Here is an 18868-nt window from a genome sequence, read left to right as displayed (position 1 = left end):
CGGTAGTCTGTTACGGATTTAACGAAAAACCAAAAATCTTAGAACGAAACACACGAGTGTGTTTGAGTAGATGAAAAACTCCTTTGACCAGCTGTTTTTGACATTGACAGCCACATCACATCAAAGTCATCACTTTTGTTTGAAAATGGTTTAAAAGTTTCCAGATGGAATCAAAATAAAGCTTTCTTTATTATTTAAACATAAATTATAATGTGTTCGCAAAAAGATACGATTAAAGGTGCAATCTTTAAATCTCTGAAAATAATACGCATGTACGACTGGCTTCTAGATCTATATGTATTGGTAAGTAAAACATACATAACTTAAACCTTTGTAACATAAAAATGTGTTATTACGTTAAAAAATTTCTAATTCTTACTTGCAGGACTTTTTTGTAGATGATCATTGGGCAAAATTGCCATTATCATGGCGAAAATGCTTCGAAAATATGACTCCTCTAGACCTAGGGAATATTCTCTCTGGAATCTCAACTAGTCATGTTCTGCCTTTATCATTTTTATCTTTAGTGAAATCGGTGGAAGTTTTAAGCCTTCCTCGTGAGACTAAGTTTGAAAAAAGTAAAAAAGTCAATAATAATGAAGATTCTTGTGGTGGTCACCCTAAATTAAAAAATCTGTTTCTAAAACATGTAAAATTAAAAAAGAGGCATGAAATCAGTCTAATGGCTGAAGTTGTGAGTTCCGTAGCTTTAGAGAGTAAATGTAATGCTGTGATAGACTTTGGCTCAGGCTTGGGGCATTTGGTGCGGGTGCTGGCATATAAAAATAATCTTCATGTGGCTGGGATAGAATGTCAATCACAATTGACGGAGGAAGCTAGGTCGGTATTGGTCTTGGTATGTATTAGAATTATGTGAAACATTTTTTCTAAGGATGTCCGCTAGCTGGCACGGTTGCATAGAAAAATAGTAAGAAATAATGCTAACTGGCATGGATGTGTGCAACTGATTTTACCAAAAATGGCACCCGTGTGCGTGCACCCGCGTCAGGCAGCCCTAATACTCTTCGTTTTATTCTGTATAGTAATGTCTAGTGTAGTTAGTAAACTTTTCCTTAATGCTGTGATTTTTTTTTTCAATTTATATTTTTTTAATACTTTTATGTGTTTGTACAGTCAACAACAGAGCTATGAATACCTTAATGTACAGGCAATAAAGTACTGTATACATATTTTTGACACTTTGCCTGTATTCACAGCTCTGTTGTTGACTGTACAAAATATATATCGTTTTTTCTTTTCTAGGAAACTTGATCTACAATTAGAGTACACAGCCAGTAAACACTTATCAGAAAGCAGCATAGCATCTCTTCACAGACCAATCCATTTAAACATGACCCTCACTTCCAGTGAACAGCTAGATCAACTTAAACTCCCGGAGCCAATGAAAACCTATGGTTTGGTAGGACTTCACCCATGTGGAGATTTGGGTCCATTGTTAATAAAGCATTTCATAAATTGCAAACAAGTTAGATACATCTGTGTTGTCGGCTGCTGTTTTATGAAACTAACATGCGAAGGAAAAGAGAGTGGGTATCCCCTTAGTGAATATGTAAAAGGACTGGGTAGCAAATTGTCTTATGTTAGCAGAGAAATTGCGTGCCATGCCATTGAAGTATACTTGGAGAGACTGACGAAGGACAATTATGATGATTTAAAGGTAAAAAAAGCTTTTTAACCTTTTGACCAGTTTTCCACTTTTATAAGATTTGTGTATTGTTTTTTTATGGGTGTCATTGAAGATATTGTGTTACATTGTATGAGTATTTATTACTGATTATGGAATTATTAAACACGTTAAAATAACTATATCGTTTTGACCAAAACATAAATAATTTATTAACCATTATAAAGAAATTCTCGACTCATTTTATAAAATAAACTTGAGTCGCGATAGACCCGTCTATAAATGTGAGTTAACATAAAATTGTGTACCAATAGAGCCTGCATTAAGTAACCTCAGGAGATAGACTTATAAAAATTGCGTGCATAGGTTCATGCTTACCGAGCAGCTCTAGAGAGGATTCTAGTAGAGCACGACCCAAAGCTGAAGCACGCGCCCGTCAGGAACATCAAGCACTCCAACAACATGACGTTTCACCAGTAAGTTTAACCTTTTGAACACTATGTGTCAAACCCAAGAACGTTATGCACACGCCAATATCAATAGCATAAGCTAGCAAATATAAACGGGTTCCCACTAGTTACCACCAAGTTTTCACCAGTGGTAACTACTGGGATTTTTTTCCCCACCTTTTGCCAGTTCAACCAAATTTTGTTAAAGTTGAGGAACTTGAGGAATATACTCGTACATGGTCGCCAAGGGGAGGCCCTTAGCGCCCAATGTTTCTTTTCTACAGTGATTTTGAACCTTACTTAAAAGTAACATAGAGTTCAAGTTAGCGTAATTTATGAGACCTCGATACCCTTGTGCACGTTAAAGGGTTGCTGTTAGCATAGACGTATTTTGTAGACTTCTCAAGCTTGGTAGTGAAGCTGTTAAAATGTGATATAAAAAAAAACATTTCTTTCGGACGATTCAATCCATAGGTTGTTAGTAACAAACTTACAAATAGACTTAAATTACTACGAGTAGGTATGTTAGTACCTAAACTAAGACGTTGGGAGGTCCAGTGCCTAACTAATGCACTATCCCATCTCCCTGCCACTACGATACGACGATATTGTTTCAAGGTACAGCACGCTAGCGCTCGAGCGTCTCAACATCCCCGTGGTAGATGTGGCTCGCGGTGAATCAGATCTGCTGCAATGGCGGCGCGTGGTTACGCTGTACACGCTTCGACTGGCTTTAGCACCTCTCGTCGAAACTGTGGTGTTGCTGGACCGAGTGCTGTACGTGTTTGAACACGGTGAGTTGACTAACATAATTGTTTGCTTACTTTGACGATCTTTACCTTGGACGCCCACGCCATTGAGCCAGAGTGATAAGTTGATAACTCTTAGCAAGTTTACGAGATACAAAAAAAAATAACGTTAATCTCTCTAATACAATAGATTGTTATTTACTGAACGCTTAAGTGTTGATCCTGCTCAAATCTCATGTATCACCCTGTATATGTATACGTTCATAAGCACTGTCTCGCTGACACCTCAGAGCGACGTGCCGATCATTCGTTTCGTTCTCTGCTTCATTAATCTTGTACCTTAACAAATTGCATGCTCTCAGGCACTCACTCTGTCTAGTATACGGTGTCGCTATATTTATGTCCGTTGATTTATATTACACTCAACTGAACTGAAAATATCAAGAACCGAGAACCTTACAATCTTTTAAAATATGTAAGGTTTAATAGTTACTTCTTATTCTCCAGTAACAAAGAAAATTAAACAAGATATTCATCTTCAATACCTTTAATACTAAAGGAAAAAAATAAAGACATCTATTTTCTTAAATACATTTTTACATTTACACAATCAATATGTACAATACATAACATGACAGAGACGACGAGGGTTTACTTAGGAAAGCCAAAAAATAAAATTAAATGTCAGAGGTGGAACCTTCGTGCATTAGTGGTTGTCATCACATCATCAACATCATTTAAATAAATATAAAAGTAATGTTTTTGGAACGTAAATGAAATATAATTTTGTGGAACTATAGTAAGAATAATAGGAATAATTCACATTCTGTTACCTTGTCTAATAAACTAATTAATAAATCAGTAGGCCGCATTAGTTGACGAAGACGTTATACATTTTAACCATAGAATACACGCTACCTACAGATAGATATATTTAAGGATTATGGAGTAAATATAAATTATATGACATCAATGGTTTTTTGGCATTAACAATTTGGCACTTTCCAACACAATTTAGGTACAAATGGACTAGATTAATATTTAATAACACATAAAATAGGTACATTAGGTAGGTACTTTCTATTAGTAGGCCGGAATATTGAAACATTTGGAACTTGTTATCCCAGGAACTTAAGTACAAACTTTATTTAGGACATATGTGAATTACGTATTGGTAAATGCAAAATACCTAAGTACTTGTTCTTTTGTTTTAGGTTTGTCCTGTGAGATTCATCCAGTATTCGATCCAAAGCTGTCACCTCGAAACCACATCATCGTAGGCAAGAGAACATGACGGGCAGAATTGGTAACTTTGTACCTTTTTTAACCTTTTCACCAGGACTGTCTGTTATAAGTGACAGTTTATAAAGCGCTTCTATGCCAACATAACTCAAAGTGAATTTGATAGCTAAAAAAATGATAGCTGGCCAAAGGATTTAAATGTGCTGAGAATATTTATAGATATAAGTTTTATTTTATTTTGAAGATCAAATCGAATAAAAGGAAATATATAATATGTATTTTGTGAATACTTATGTCGTTTCATTTGTATTGCTTACGTCTGAATTGAAGGTATTCATTTACTAAATCTACTGTAAGTAATTGGTGTTAAAGTGAGGTAAATCTTTACATATAAGTTTCTATAGGTATAATTGCTTTGATATGATTAGTGATTATTTTACAATCAGTATCTATATACTATTCACATTCTCGATTCTATACACATGGTCAATACGATTAAGTAGTATTTTATATCCGTCAATTCATTCAAGTTTATGCTCATACCTAATTAAGATTTTTAAAAATAATTTCAATTTAAATATAAGGCAAAATGAGCCTTTGTTTTATATGCCAATTTTAAAATATATAAAAATCCTACTGTCGCAGTGTTACGTGAGTAATTTTTAACCTTTTGACCGTGTTTACACAAATTATTTTTTGTCGCTATTGTTACATTTTTCATTAAAATATTAAATTGTTTTATTGTAAGTGCCTTTGCTAGTATTATAAACTCATTATGCTTGTATCAAATAAATTTAAATGAGCAATTGAACTTGCCAATAATATTTTTTGGTAGGTGTCGATAATGGATTTTCGTAAACTGTATATAGCTTAAACGTACATTATTACTCGATTCTATATTTACTTAATATAACAAAATTCTATACTCGCTAACTATTTTGGCCTTTATTCTTCAACCGACGTAATTTCTTCAACCTAATATAAATATGATAAGCTAACTAATTTACAATAATTTTGTACGACAGGCAACTCCTAAAAAACTAAATACATTATTAAACTTAAATCAAAGACAAAAATATAAATACTTATATTTCTTAGAAAACTCTCACATCTGTTAGACAAGTTTGATGTAGATATAATTGTATAGCGTATAAATCGTTTAAATCTTGCTACAACCGCTTAGAAAAGAAACAAATAATATAGACATCCTTCGCTGTCAGAGTAGCTTTAAATGTTAAAACAGGTTAACCAGTTAAAGGTGGCGTGGTATGATGGTATTGATGGTCCATGATAGTTCATTTTTATATAGAGTAGGTAGCTGTCACGAGTGTGATTGCGTAAAATGTTTGTAGTCATTTTATAGAAGTTACCACAATCATTTAGAAATGTACCGTTAAATAACCTACTAATAAAAATACGTCAAGAAACTCCCGAGACGCGAGAGGTATAAGAAGGTATCAGATGCAAGAGCTTTCTCTACACATTCATCCCTGATTCCCTATTCTTTCTTTTCTGAACATTACTTTCCTTCAAGCAAATCGCATCAATAATCCAAGGTCGAGTCGCAGTGATCACGCGTTAGCAGGGGGCTGGGGCAGCATCGGCGCTGGTTCTTCATCAGAATCGTCGGAGTGGACACGAGTGAAGCGCCGTCGCTCGAGTAGCCGACGTAGTTTGAACTCGCCGTGACCGTACTCCCAGCGGCGTCGCGTGACTCCTTTGCGACCTATTGAACCAGACTTTTGAAGTGGGGAATTTATGTGGCCTTGCCTACATCGGCCAACTAATAGCAATTTCTTTAAAAGGCATAATAAAATAAATTGCCACTTAGGTATCTAGTTTCATAGAAATGCTCGTATAAGCTTATTATATGCGCTTATTTAAACTTTTTGGTCTGGCTCGTAAATATCTTTTGATAATTAGTTGTAAAATTAATTTAGTCTCGCACAAAGAAATTTTAACAACTTACCCCCTTATTCATAAACGTTTACTAAAGTTGACAAACCGATAATAATCGTTTGTCCCTTTCCGACGTATTGGTATGATGGAAAGGGACAAACGATTATTATCGGCTTGTCAACTTTAGTAAACGTTTATGAATAAGGGGGTTAAGTTTTACCTACCAACAGTGTTAAGGGTAATCCTTCCCGGCTATTATGATCTGTAGTTTTGTAGTAAAAAATATGGTTGACAAAATATAATTTGCTCGGGTCTCTCGAACAACTTACACAAATTGTTTGAATCGGTGCAAATTATATTGCGGCAACTATATCTTCGACTGCTATTTTGCTACCCGAATTCCCAAATTGTGCGGAAATCGCGAGCCACACTTGTGGGAATGGAAAACTTAATTAACTTTTAATGAAATTTTAAGCTTGGCCTAATCTCAAAGAAGTTACTGATAATTTCAGTCATTGGTTGGCAGTCGTTTTGCAATTCATGTTTATGATGTAAGATGATGTATGCGGACCCCTTCCTTACGCATATAAAATTTAATTGGATAAGCACGAAAAATTGAGCTATTTGCTAGTGCTATTACATTTTAAATTGTGCTAAAACCGTGGTCATCAAGACACATGCGAGGAGGCGGTGCGTGCATGAAAATAAAAATACAAGAAGCTGCTTCCAATAAATATATTTCAATTAAATATTTTTACATCGCATCACTAAGTACTAAAGCGTAAGCATAACTAAAAGTAAACATTACGTACTTTAAGTACTACAAAATAAATACTAGCATTACAAATAAATAAAGTTTGTACGAAACACATTGTGCTAGGAATGATAAACAAGCGTAACGTAATATTAAAGGTGTATATAAAGATTAAAAATAGTGTAGTGTGTAAAATTTATAAACAAATAAGTAATATTAACTTTTTGACCACCGAATGTCAAAAAATACGTCGCAATTTTTATCGATCGTAATGTGTAAATGGTTACATTTATCAACGGCGGTCAAAAGGTTAAATTGGTTATCAGATCACAAAGCTTAAAGGAGATCATTATCATCAGATCACAAATGAAAAAAATCTAAAGTTTCTACTACCATATTTACTAAGTACTTATCCAATTATTATTTAAGAATTTTTATTTTTTATTATATATTTTATAGATTCTTAGTTATTAACATAAAATAAATTGGATATGTAACAGATTACAGAATGTTCGTTTACTTAACCAATTTATTTTTAGTGATAACTTTTTCAAGTAACACGAGATCAAGACCAAACACTATGATTACAATATATAATAGATTCGAATTGTAAAAATGCACAAAAATAATCTCAGTAGGATATTGGCAATACTGGCATGCAAGATTAGCTAATAATCGTACATAATTGTCTTTTCAGCGTGAAAAATGTTTTCGACACGCCGAGTAATGAGATGTCGTGTTCAATCTTGCATACCAAGTTACCAGCCCAAAGTATCAAATCCCAAAAGCATAAAAAGTTTCAAACATGCAAAATATTCGTTTATCAAAAAAAATCACATTCAAATAAATTGATAATGTCTTTCGTTTCGTTAGTAGGTAAAGTAAGTTAAATATTTAGAGCTATATTTTTTACACTTGTGTGTTTAACTTAGAATTAATAAATTTCAGGAATCACGTATGATTACTAATAAATTTAATTTCAAGTATTCATGAATACATTAAATCAATTTCGATGGATTTTAAAACTTAACTGCATAAAATATAAAAAAAAAACTTAAGGCAACCTACACTAAAATTGGGACAGAAATTAATTCTACTAGGTACGCGTAGATAAATTAAAACATTGAAATATATATTTAAATCATCTAGCTTAACTTTACAAATGAAAACTTGAACTAAAAAAATAAAATAACAAATATATAAAACGGGTATACACTATACATTTAAGAGCGCATACAAAATGTAACTCTGATGTCTACTTTTCGAAAGTAAATTGGCTACTTACGTATTGAAATGTGTACGTATTTATAGAAAACGATATGTAGGTATTGAGAAAATAAAAATAAAATATTCATATTCAAATTTATATATTATATTATAACATTTTTGTAAAGTGGACGGGCAAGAGGACTAGGTAAGAAAATTGGTTATTCCAAACGTAAAAACCCTAAGTCGGATGACCTAGATTTTTTGTTGGTAACCTAGGTTTTCCATATTAACAAATTACAAAAACATAGTTGCGCTGTTGGCTTATGTATTCTATGCGTCAAATATTTTCTTTGTATAATCTCTAAAGCATTTATATTTACGGGCATCACGTCGTTGTACTTAATTTAAATTGGTGATTAGCGAACAGAATTTTATGACCGTGTTTTACACTTTTATCAATAAATTGCTTACATCAGAGTTGTATAAAACACAAAAATAACTACCAATTTCACCGGGTATTAACCACCATTTTATACAACAAGGTGCATTTTGGTTTACTGTAATGTCGTGTAAACGTATTTTTAAATAAAAAAAAAAACTAAATTATTATCAGGAATACAGGTAGTGCGGTAAAAAGGTTAAATATCACGAACTGTTCGCTAAACTCCTTATAACCGGGCATTAGGCGACAAGCGGCTCGGCCTGCTCGTCCTTACCTTTGTTCCTCGCCCGCAGCAGCGCGAGCGCCGCGACAGCGAGCAGCGCCGCGCCCGCCGCCCCGGCCGCGCCGCCCACCGCGCCGCGCCACGTGTCCCACGTGTCCAGTGGCACCATCGCGGTTTGGTCACCGAGCGCTATGACATACCGGCAGATTTAGGGCCAGCTGCACCAACCACATTTGCACCAACGCGCCTTACTATGAAGCTTTCAAGCTAAATTTTTATGTATGGATACATAAAAATTTAGCGAACTCTTTAACGATACGAATAGTTTTGGTGCAACCGACCCTTAGTACGAGTGCGATGCGACAGTATCTCGCGCAAGAGATAAACTATCCGTCACTTTCTAATATCAGATAGAAAAAGATGAACAGTCTTCACTGAGAGAAAAATCATTACCAGGAATTAAAAAACAGTCCTGTACAGGGGGAAAAAATGAAGTTTTAGTAATAATTATGGACGTTTCACTATTTCTGTAAAGTTTATTTATTTCTACAAACAGCTCAGTAATCCCAAATATAATTTCAACAAAAAGATAATAGAAATTGCAAGAACTAATAGAAATTACAAAAGTCAATTTGTTCCTATTAGTTAACTCTCCTTGTCCCCGGATTAAGTTTATTTTTGTAATTCTAAGTGTGTTTTTGTTGTACTTTTCTCTCAGTGTTCCCTTCGGACGAGATACTGTCGCAGCGCACGCGCTCTTATGTTATGGTTACTGGATCAGTATCACCAGTGTTTCGAACGTCTTATTTCTTTGGACACATTTCGGTGTCCTTATTTGTCCGTACCCCTTATTTTAGTGTTTTATATTTTTGGTAGTAGTCAGGGACCTACCAGTGTAACCAATATCATCAAAACATCGAAACACTTCGTTACAAATGTGTACAAAGAGATGAAGGGCACAAACACGCTCTGACACAGATCCACTATGCGTTGCTCATGCGCATGTGAAATAACGAGTGTGGATTCGATTATTTGTGGGTTCTTTTTGAAGCGACCCAAATTCGAGTACCGCAATTTTGAGCTTGTCTTGACTAAGTTTTGAGGGCGATAAAAAAGAATCATTACTGTGATTTAGGCGTCTTTCATTTTATATCATTTTTATTAGCGATAACCAAGAAATATATACATTTTATAGAGTTATTGTCACTGTATTTCTGTAAAGAATAAAATTTAAAGATACATTTAAATTTTATTCTTACAATTAAATTTTACAATTTAAGGTCACCATAATTATACATTTTAATATTGTTTCAATAACGTAAAATAGCTAAATAAATAAATCATTAATGGGGGTACTTACATAATAAAATTATAAAGAAGGATAAAACAATAATAGAAGGGTATAAGGATTTCAGAACGATGAAATTTACCTTAACGATGAAAACACCTAAAGGGGTGAGTTAAACAAAATTCTGAAAACGAAAAAATACGCTAGTAACTAAAGGAAATCTGCATAAAATACTACGGAATTATTTTAATAAACTATTAACTTAATAACTATTATTTTATTTATAATGATAATTACGAAAGTAGGTAATATTTAAGTATTTATTATCTTTTTATAGTAAAGGCATTGTATGTGGTAAAAAGGTTAAATTCTAGCTAACTACGATTTAACCTTATACTCACATATCATTTTATGATTACTTTTTCGCATAGGTAACACATAAGACAATAGCGGCAAAAAATCTATTATAACGCTATTTAATACAGGCATTCATTCGAAAATGTGTGAAATGAGACTATATCATGTAAACAATTATTGTTACATCATCACGTGATCACGACTATATATATTAATAATTACGTCCCACTACACGTGGCAACATGGGCAGCAACGTTAGCTCAATGCAGATTGGGGACCTTACACATACCATCAATTAATATATGTCATATATATTAATTTTTATTTGAAAACACTATTTGATTTTTTTATTTGATTTGACCCAGTTTGATCAAATTATCATTTCCATACGCCCCTATATTGTAAATAGTTGCCATAGCCGTTTTTGAGCTATTGTTTAAAAATGTAGGTATGCAAATACATCTGAAAAATATGAGATTTTTTGCTGCTATTGTAGGTACATATGTAGTGCAAAATACGAGCTAAAGATCTCATATTACTTACCGATAGTGGTTGTAGGTTTGACTGGCACGCTCATATTCTTATCAATTTTCGTTTCGTTCCGCAAAACATCGTCTTCGAATTTATATACCCTAGAATTAAAAAATGGTAAGATTAATTCTTGATTATAAATAAATCTGGATTACCTTATTTCTTTCCATTTTAAAACAGGATTTATTTAGTTAGACATTTCAATGTGTTTACTGCGGTGAGCCTAACGTAGATAAAAAGAATCATGGCAATTTTTAATTATCTTCTACGTATTGTCGTATAATAGTCACCATTGCGCTCAGTAACATGGACATTAGAGCCATCAGTGTAATAACTACTTAATGCGGGTTGTTGAAAAATGCCAATGCCAATAACTAATGATATAGTGACGATAAGGTAGTCACATTCGTAGTGAGAATAGTCACCTGAACGGATTGAGCTCGGCGACGTAGACCTTCGACCCATCAGCGGTAGTAACTACATCATGTGGGTTGCTGAACTCCGCTTCAGGAGCGAAAGTACCGATAAGCCGAGCTGACGTGAAGTCGATGACGTAGCCTCGGACGGGCACGTTGCCCGACGGCCCGTTGACTATGTACAGGCGACCACCTGGGAAGTTTAACCTTTTAACCAGAGTTACACTAAAAGATAATTTTCATTACATTTGCTTAGAAATGGTGTTGTTAAATACACATACGCATGCGCGGCAGTTAAAGCAGATTTACCTTTCAAGGGAGTTATATTGTTTTTTTTTTAATTATTATGGGAACTACGAGGTTTCTCGGCTCTGTAAGCAAGTTATATGGCGGGATATAATATAGAAACAAAGTTAAAATTTACCTCTAACTGGAGAATATGCAACACTAAATAGCCGCGGTCCTATAAGCCAGTTCTTGAACCCAGCGACATAAGTCCCGTTATCAGACCGGAAGCAGGCGACGCGACCGTTTTCTCTGTCCGCCACGCATACTAGGCCTCTGTCTTCGGCCAGAGTTAAGGCGTGCGGCACGTTGAATGAGAATGGGGAGGCGAATCGGGAATCTGAGGAAGAAAAACAAATTATATCTATAACAACTCTTGCAAGTAGTATAAAACATGCATAGTGGTTAAAACTGTTAAAAGGTTAAAATCGACTATTTAAATAAAAAAATTATTAAAAAATATCCTGCTATAAAGGGGAGTTTGACCTTTTAACCAAATCGCATGTTTAATATGACTTAGAAATCTTACAATTTAAACTTAATCTAAATGTTACTACTAGACTTACAAACCCAAGTTATAACTCCAACTAAACTGCTTCACAGAAAGTAAACAGGGACATTAGGCGCTAATATGTTCGGTACTCACGGTAGACTTATATCGACCGGGATATGGGCCGTGATTACCTTTTGTATTGGTACTGGAACTAACCGTGAATCATTCAAAACTATTAGGTCTTTTGTTGTCGGTACGTGTTTGTAAATGCCATGAATAAATGCTCTTAATTTTTTATTTAACACTTCATCAGAGTAGTAGTTTAGCAGTAGAGTAGTAATTAACAGTTGAATTGTCTGTCTCCAAAAGGGTACATTGGGTACTCACTACTCATGACTGCCCCATTGTCCCCAAACAGGTACAGTGGGCACTAATGTGGTATATGCCTAACGACAAAGTAGGTACTCACAGCTACCCCATTGCAGTAGTAACTCCCCATCAGGACCAAACTTCATGATGCGCGTGTTACAATAGCCGTCAGCCACGAAGAACTCGCCAGAGTCGAGGACGGCGACGGCGCTCGGCTTGCAGAAGTGGCGCTCGTCGTTGCGGGCCGAACCAGCTAGAGTACAGATACAAACGGGTACAATGCGCGCTAATGTTGGGTACTCACGGCTACCCCACTGCAGCAGTAACTCCCCGTCAGGTCCAAACTTCATGATGCGCGTGTTACAATAGCCGTCAGCCACGAAGAACTCGCCAGAGTCGAGGACGGCGACGGCGCTCGGCTTGCAGAAGTGGCGCTCGTCGTTGCCTGGCACGAACCTAATGAAGTAGGTAGGTAAGTACAATATCATGCTTGTCTCATATTCTAGCAAAATATACTACAATGGAGGCCAGAGGGCCTACCGCTAAAACAGATAATCGTAAATTCGTGACACAGACAAAACATCCTCCAGACTGAGCATAGTCGCGCTACCCCCTCTGCCACGCATACGGTAATTTTACTCCATGTTCGAGTCGAAAGTGTCTTTGTGTGACGTCCGTGTCTTTGAACGGACCAATCACGGCACGGGACTTCGCACACCTCGTCCCGCGCACCCCCGCATTTTTGGCATCATCGGTTGCATGAAATAATTGCTCTAAACTCGGTCTAGAGGATTCCTAGTCTATGATTCGTGGTCTGCCTCTCTATACGACTACGACTTGCATGTTCGAGTGATAGAGAGCTAGATCCTCTGGAGACTTCGTCCGCCTTAAGTGTAGGTAGTTAGTGGTCATCCATTAATTACGTCACACGAATTTCTAGGTTTTTTGACCCCTCCCCCCCTCCTTGTCACACTTGGTCACATTTGGCAAACCCCTCCCCCCTAGTGTGACGTCACATTTTTTCTACGAAATCGCCAAATCGAATTAAGTAAGTACCTAAGTATTATTAATATTTCATCAAAATATTTTTGACGATATAAATATTAGTAATTTTATGACCCAAAACTGCTTAGGAAAGAAAATTAAACGAATAAAAACGATTATCGTTTTAAAAACTTGTTATTTAAATGTACAGCGAATAAAATAATTTAAATACATTTTCGGTTACTGATGAAGTTAAAGTGACGTCACAAAGTTTGTGTCTCCCCCCTCCCCCATGTCACAATATGTCACATTTTCTTGACCCCCTCCCTCCCCCTAAACATGTGACGTAATTAATGGATGACCCCTTATTAACCCCCTTATTCATAAAACTTTACGGGCCTGAGTTAGTTAAAAATTATTTTATATCCCTTTCTTACAAATACATAAGTCAAAATGACAGATAAAGATAAACAATTATTAGCTAATTGAGGATTGTAGCGCGTTTATGAATAAGGTATAAAAAGTAACACCATCACACCTAGGGTTGCCAACTTTTTTTGGTGGAATATAGTATTTTCCAGAATAAGGCATCAAAAATATAGCACAGTTCAGTAAAATATAAGTAGTACTTTTAGATAAAATACTAAACATGAGTGTAATATACGTTTAATCGGAAATATAGTATTTTAGCGTACTATATATTTTTCCAAAAGTATATTGTACAGAGAGCCAAAATAGTACAATACTATATAATATAGTACGGTTGGCAACCCTAATCACACCACAAACGGCACAAATCAACTTTTTTTGTGCTTGGTTTCGGATAATCTGACTCTGTATATAAAATACGATTATTCAGAATACATAGCAAATACTCACTTTTCCCCGAGCACGAGGGCAGGCTGCTCCCTCTGCCGCGGCGTGAACTTGAAGACCTGGTGCAGCGCCACATCCGTCACCCACACGTTACCCTCCTTGTCCACCGTGATCCCGTGGGGCATGTAGAAACTGCAACACGCGCAGAACCCATAAGCATACCTCGGGAATGTAGATGCGGGAATGTTTTACACTTAGCCAAAAAAATAGGTTAAAACCGGTAAAACAGAAACCACTTTAAAATTTCTAAGCACATTTGGAGCTAACTACTTCTTAATTTATAGTTTGACAACTATTCACAATGTACAAAGTTATAAATACACTAAATCAATCCCGCACCTAAAACTCTAGGGTATGTCAACAGCGTCCAATATGCCCGTTTGGGGATTCAGCCTGACTCAGGGTACATTGGGCGAAAATGGGTTATTAAAGTTACGTTAATAATTCACATTATTATAAGCTGGAAGTTGTTAAATAACGGGCAAGTACTAAATTGAAAAAAAAAACATTTTGCCGCGCGGTAGAAAGAGAGGGTTACGCCTTACGTTGTCTAGAGTTTAAATTTTTTTCCCCACCTCAAAAAGTGCACAGCACCGCAAAAAAAGTTTTCAAATAAAAAAAAAATCAATTGTAAGCAGTGTAACTACCAATTCATTTATGTTACGACTATAACCATACTGTCCTTATCGGTCTATGCATAAACGTGATTTAAAAGAAACAACTGAAATTAGTTATGAATTGAGTAATCTTTAAATTAAACATAAATGAAGTACATGAGAAATAGAAAAGGTTTAAACATGTGGTGTAGGTAATACTTCACTACTACATCATTATTACTATTAGATCTCATTACGGGGGTGACATCGTCACTGCGTGACAAAACCCCTTTAAGAAAAAAAATAGATTAGAGAAAAATAGACAAAACCCCTTTAAGAGAACAAAGAGACACGCTAACTTCGCACAAAATTGGCAGTAAGATGCACACATGACATGAAAACTTAAAAGGGTCTGACTCTAGTCAAGTATCTTTAGCCAATGGGAAGACACTCCTGACTTCGGTCGAACTCGGCTCCGCTCGGCTCAGCATTGCTCCGAGCAATTTTTAGGCACCACTTGACTACCTTTTGCGTGCACGACCACAGATAAGATAATCACTTGAATTTTGACAACCCTAGATACGCGAAAGGGATAGTGCCATATTTTAGAAAGGGATAGCATGATTCGACCCTGAACCGCTGTCAAACTTCGGTTTTGTAGCAAGTTTCCTATCTGTACGGCAGTACTATCTATTCTGTGGCGTGGTCTGACTGTAGCATCTTTAGCTACTTACAGATTCTTCCCCCACATATCCACCAGCTCTCCAGTATCATTGAAGACCAGCACAGTGTTATGAGGAATGGGCGGCTCTCCTATCTTCTGGTACACATTACGCATGGAGAAGGTGGTCTCGTCCCAGGTGTTGTCCGCTCGGTGGAAGACTAGGAGCTGACCGGTCGGGTCCAGTGCTACTCCGGACACTTGCCCGAGTTTGATGTTCGGGTTAGGCCAGTTTGGGACGTACTGGGGTGCTGTGAAATATAATTTGGTTAGGAATGGAATTAAGTGAGTCTTACCAAAATTTTCAGATAAAAATGGCTTGTACAATATCAGCCTTTTAACTGATTAAACCATAATGCAGTGACTTTTTGGTTTCCCACAATTACCACTTTTTAACAATTTTATCCTTGAAAATCAACACCAACAGAGCTACAAAGTTTTGAATAAAAGGTGATGACACTGTTTCTATTAATTTTACGAGTATATAAAAATTTAATTGTATTTAGTTTGCCATGTTGAGTATTTTTCAGACAGTTCCTCATATTGTGTTATATGTAATCTTACCACTTGTTTTATAAACTCATCCTTATTCTTATTTAAAAATAGTTACCATAACAGTTTAGAATGATTCAGTTAGTGTCGGATATCGGGAGCTTGAAAAAATACAAAAGGTATTCACAAAGGTATTCATATCCTGGTCAATATAAGTCTAGTAATACTTACCATGTTCAAGTTTTCCTAGAGCAGTTTTTATCTTGGCATACTGAGCTTGCTGGGCATTGTAGTAGTCTCCAGGGTAATAGCCTTCATCGGCAAACTATAACAAGCGGTAACAAGAGGTAAAGAGGAGGTCAGCTTTATGGCTATGGGTGGTATTACACCTGTCCAATGTCAGTGCGTCTCACTCTCTTATTAAAGCAAAATGTGAGATGCAATACACATTGGACAAAGAAATTGGATCTAAGGTGGAATACCACCGTTAGCAAATTGACATAGGGTATGCAATACACCACTGTAGTTTGTATCTTTAAATAAAAGTAAACAAACAATTTGTACAGTTTTGGGTAGTTATAAAATTTATTGGTTAACCGAACAAATAAAAAACCGCCTGGATCAGTCACTGAACAACCTGACTTTAACCGACATCGTTTGATCATGTTATGTTTTCATCTACCGTCAACTGGAATAAGGAGCCATTTGGGGGTAGATTTTGTTTACTTTTATTTAATATGGAGAGAGTATAACTGGAAGCTTTTCTGATATTGGCCATACAAAATCAGTAAGTACAGTTGAGTTCACATCTTTCACAAAAATTTTGAGGCATGTATATTTTTGGAATGTTAGCTCGTAGAGACGTTTGTGAAGTCGGGTGTACCAGGGTAAACAGTGAGTCCTATGCAATTTGACTTAACTGAAGGTACTGAAGTAAATATTTGGTTATAAAGAAGTTGAACAATTGTGTTGACTCGTTAAGTATACAGTACATTTAAAAAGTAATATTAGTTTTCAATACAGGCACAATTTCTTACGTATCTACGTCAAACAAAACAAAACGTGAAGGACTGTACCATAAAATACACGGTAAGAAATAAAACTATGTTATTTTTGCTTGCAGATCTCCACAAATATCTTTACATAGAAAAAAATATAAGGTTTTAATTACAAAAGTATAAAATAAATAAAATAATTCGTATATAATACGTTTTAAATAATAATTCTTACCTTTCGTCCTACAATGGAATTGATAATACAGAAGACGACGATAACAATTTGGAGCACATAGTTTGATACAAATTTATCCTTAACTTGCATAATAACAATTTTGTGAAAATCCCCGTACGATTCGCGTTTCAGTTTGTTTTGCTATTGATTCAATTTTTAATCAACAAGTACTGTGTGCTGTTGTATGCTTATCAATTTTATCACCTACCACAGATAGGACAGCACGGGCGAGATGACGTCTTCTTTTTAGTGATGGGCGACGCAAATCGATTGTAATCGGTTTTCGAAAAATTTGGATGTATTATAGGTGTAGAGTCTGTGCGGAAAGAGAAGAGTCGTGGGATTTGAGGGCGCGCCAGTGCTATTTTATGGTTTTTGCTATGCTGACAACACTGGTCACGTGATTATAGTACGACACTAAAGGTCATGATACTTGTACCCCTTTTGTTCCGGTTTTTTACCACGGCTTACTAAACAGAGCCTGGTGGTGGAGTTGGCTCGTCAACTCAATCCTCTGATTTAGCGCAGGCACTAGTTTTCTTTTTAAAACACGCTTGTAGATACTAAAAAGTGACAGTGCGATTGACAAAACTGCTAAAACTAGTTAAGAATCTGCCCAATACCTACAACTGTAATTTTAGTACCAAACAAGATAGAGTCTCATTTATGTACTGCCTAATCTGTGCAGTCCAACAGTTATTAAAACCGGGTAGATCGGGTAGAAATTGGGCAATAGAACTGTAATTTTATCTGGGATATATTTCACCCATTGTAAACTTGACTTGTAATGTATGTGTACATTATTAATAATAAATATGAATATGAATAAAAATAGTGCATAAGTAGGTAGGCCTTATTGGGATATGTCCGGTTCTCTCATCTCACGATATTTTACTTCGCCGAAAAGTCACTGCTAAATATGAAATATAAGTTCGTAACAGAACCTACAAATAAAGAAATATTTTATTAGAAAAAGTTTTATTCAGAACCTAGTAAACGAACTTACAAATAAAGAAATATTTTATTAGAATTAAAATATTCAATGTCACTTATGTTTGAGCTAGCTTCAGAACAACCAGGGACACTCATAGAACTATCTTCATCTGAACTGGATTTGCTTGAATCCGGCACGTAGATTACGAATTCTTGCATATCACCTACTTAGCGGTCTTTTATTCGAGATACCGTAGGTACTTTTACACAATCCTGAAAAAGAAATTACATATAAATATGCATAAAATAGCAAGTATCAAGACTATTTGTCAGTTATTTTAAAGATCATGAATGACCTGCATATTTATGAAAATTAATATATTTTGAATGAATATACTTACCGATTATGTACCGGAGACAATTTACTTAGGGGGCTTATTAAATAGGTAGTTATTTAATATTAAATACAACATCAATACCCGCGAATAGCGGAAACACGTTCCGCGACTTTTTGTAAGTCGATAGTCGGCTTTTAGCCGTTTTCTTCCCTCTGACAAAACCGAACAATGTTAAATATAACTTTCCTTGTGGTTTTATGTACGGTTTTATCGTGTTTTGAAAATATTATATACATAAAACTTGCGGTTTTTGTTAATAAAAATATACAACGACAGAAGTTTGTTTA

The 18868-nt window shown here is 35.5% G+C and overlaps 2 protein-coding genes across 3 annotated transcripts; one reads left to right on the top strand and one right to left on the bottom strand.

Moving 5' to 3' along the window:
* The first annotated feature begins 146 nt into the window (after positions 1-146).
* On the top strand, positions 147-4166 carry LOC134680352 (methyltransferase-like protein 25B). Its single transcript, XM_063539477.1, has 6 exons — positions 147-303; positions 386-840; positions 1264-1678; positions 2012-2121; positions 2713-2888; positions 4058-4166. Exons 1-6 carry the CDS (start codon positions 211-213, stop codon positions 4135-4137), a joined length of 1329 nt encoding a protein of 442 aa, XP_063395547.1. The 5' UTR covers positions 147-210; the 3' UTR covers positions 4138-4166.
* LOC134680345 (peptidyl-alpha-hydroxyglycine alpha-amidating lyase 1-like) lies at positions 3375-17461 on the bottom strand. Of its 2 annotated transcripts, none has more exons than XM_063539467.1 (10): positions 17251-17461; positions 16252-16345; positions 15542-15779; positions 14215-14343; positions 12656-12807; positions 11629-11829; positions 11214-11397; positions 10801-10889; positions 8664-8801; positions 3375-5811 (listed from the first exon to the last, which is right to left on the bottom strand). In XM_063539467.1, exons 1-10 carry the CDS (start codon positions 17338-17340, stop codon positions 5657-5659), a joined length of 1470 nt encoding a protein of 489 aa, XP_063395537.1. In that variant the 5' UTR covers positions 17341-17461; the 3' UTR covers positions 3375-5656. The 2 variants fall into 2 exon arrangements, with proteins under 2 accessions (XP_063395537.1, XP_063395538.1); XM_063539468.1 differs by lacking the exon at positions 3375-5811 and adding an exon at positions 10043-10084 and having other exon boundaries at positions 8683-8801.
* Positions 17462-18868: the final 1407 nt, after the last annotated feature.

The sequence above is a fragment of the Cydia fagiglandana genome, chromosome 3 (assembly GCF_963556715.1).
Source record: "Cydia fagiglandana chromosome 3, ilCydFagi1.1, whole genome shotgun sequence".
NCBI classification, from domain to species: domain Eukaryota; kingdom Metazoa; phylum Arthropoda; class Insecta; order Lepidoptera; family Tortricidae; genus Cydia; species Cydia fagiglandana.
Note: the sequence above shows the minus strand (reverse complement) of the source record. Positions and strands in the feature narration are given on the sequence as shown.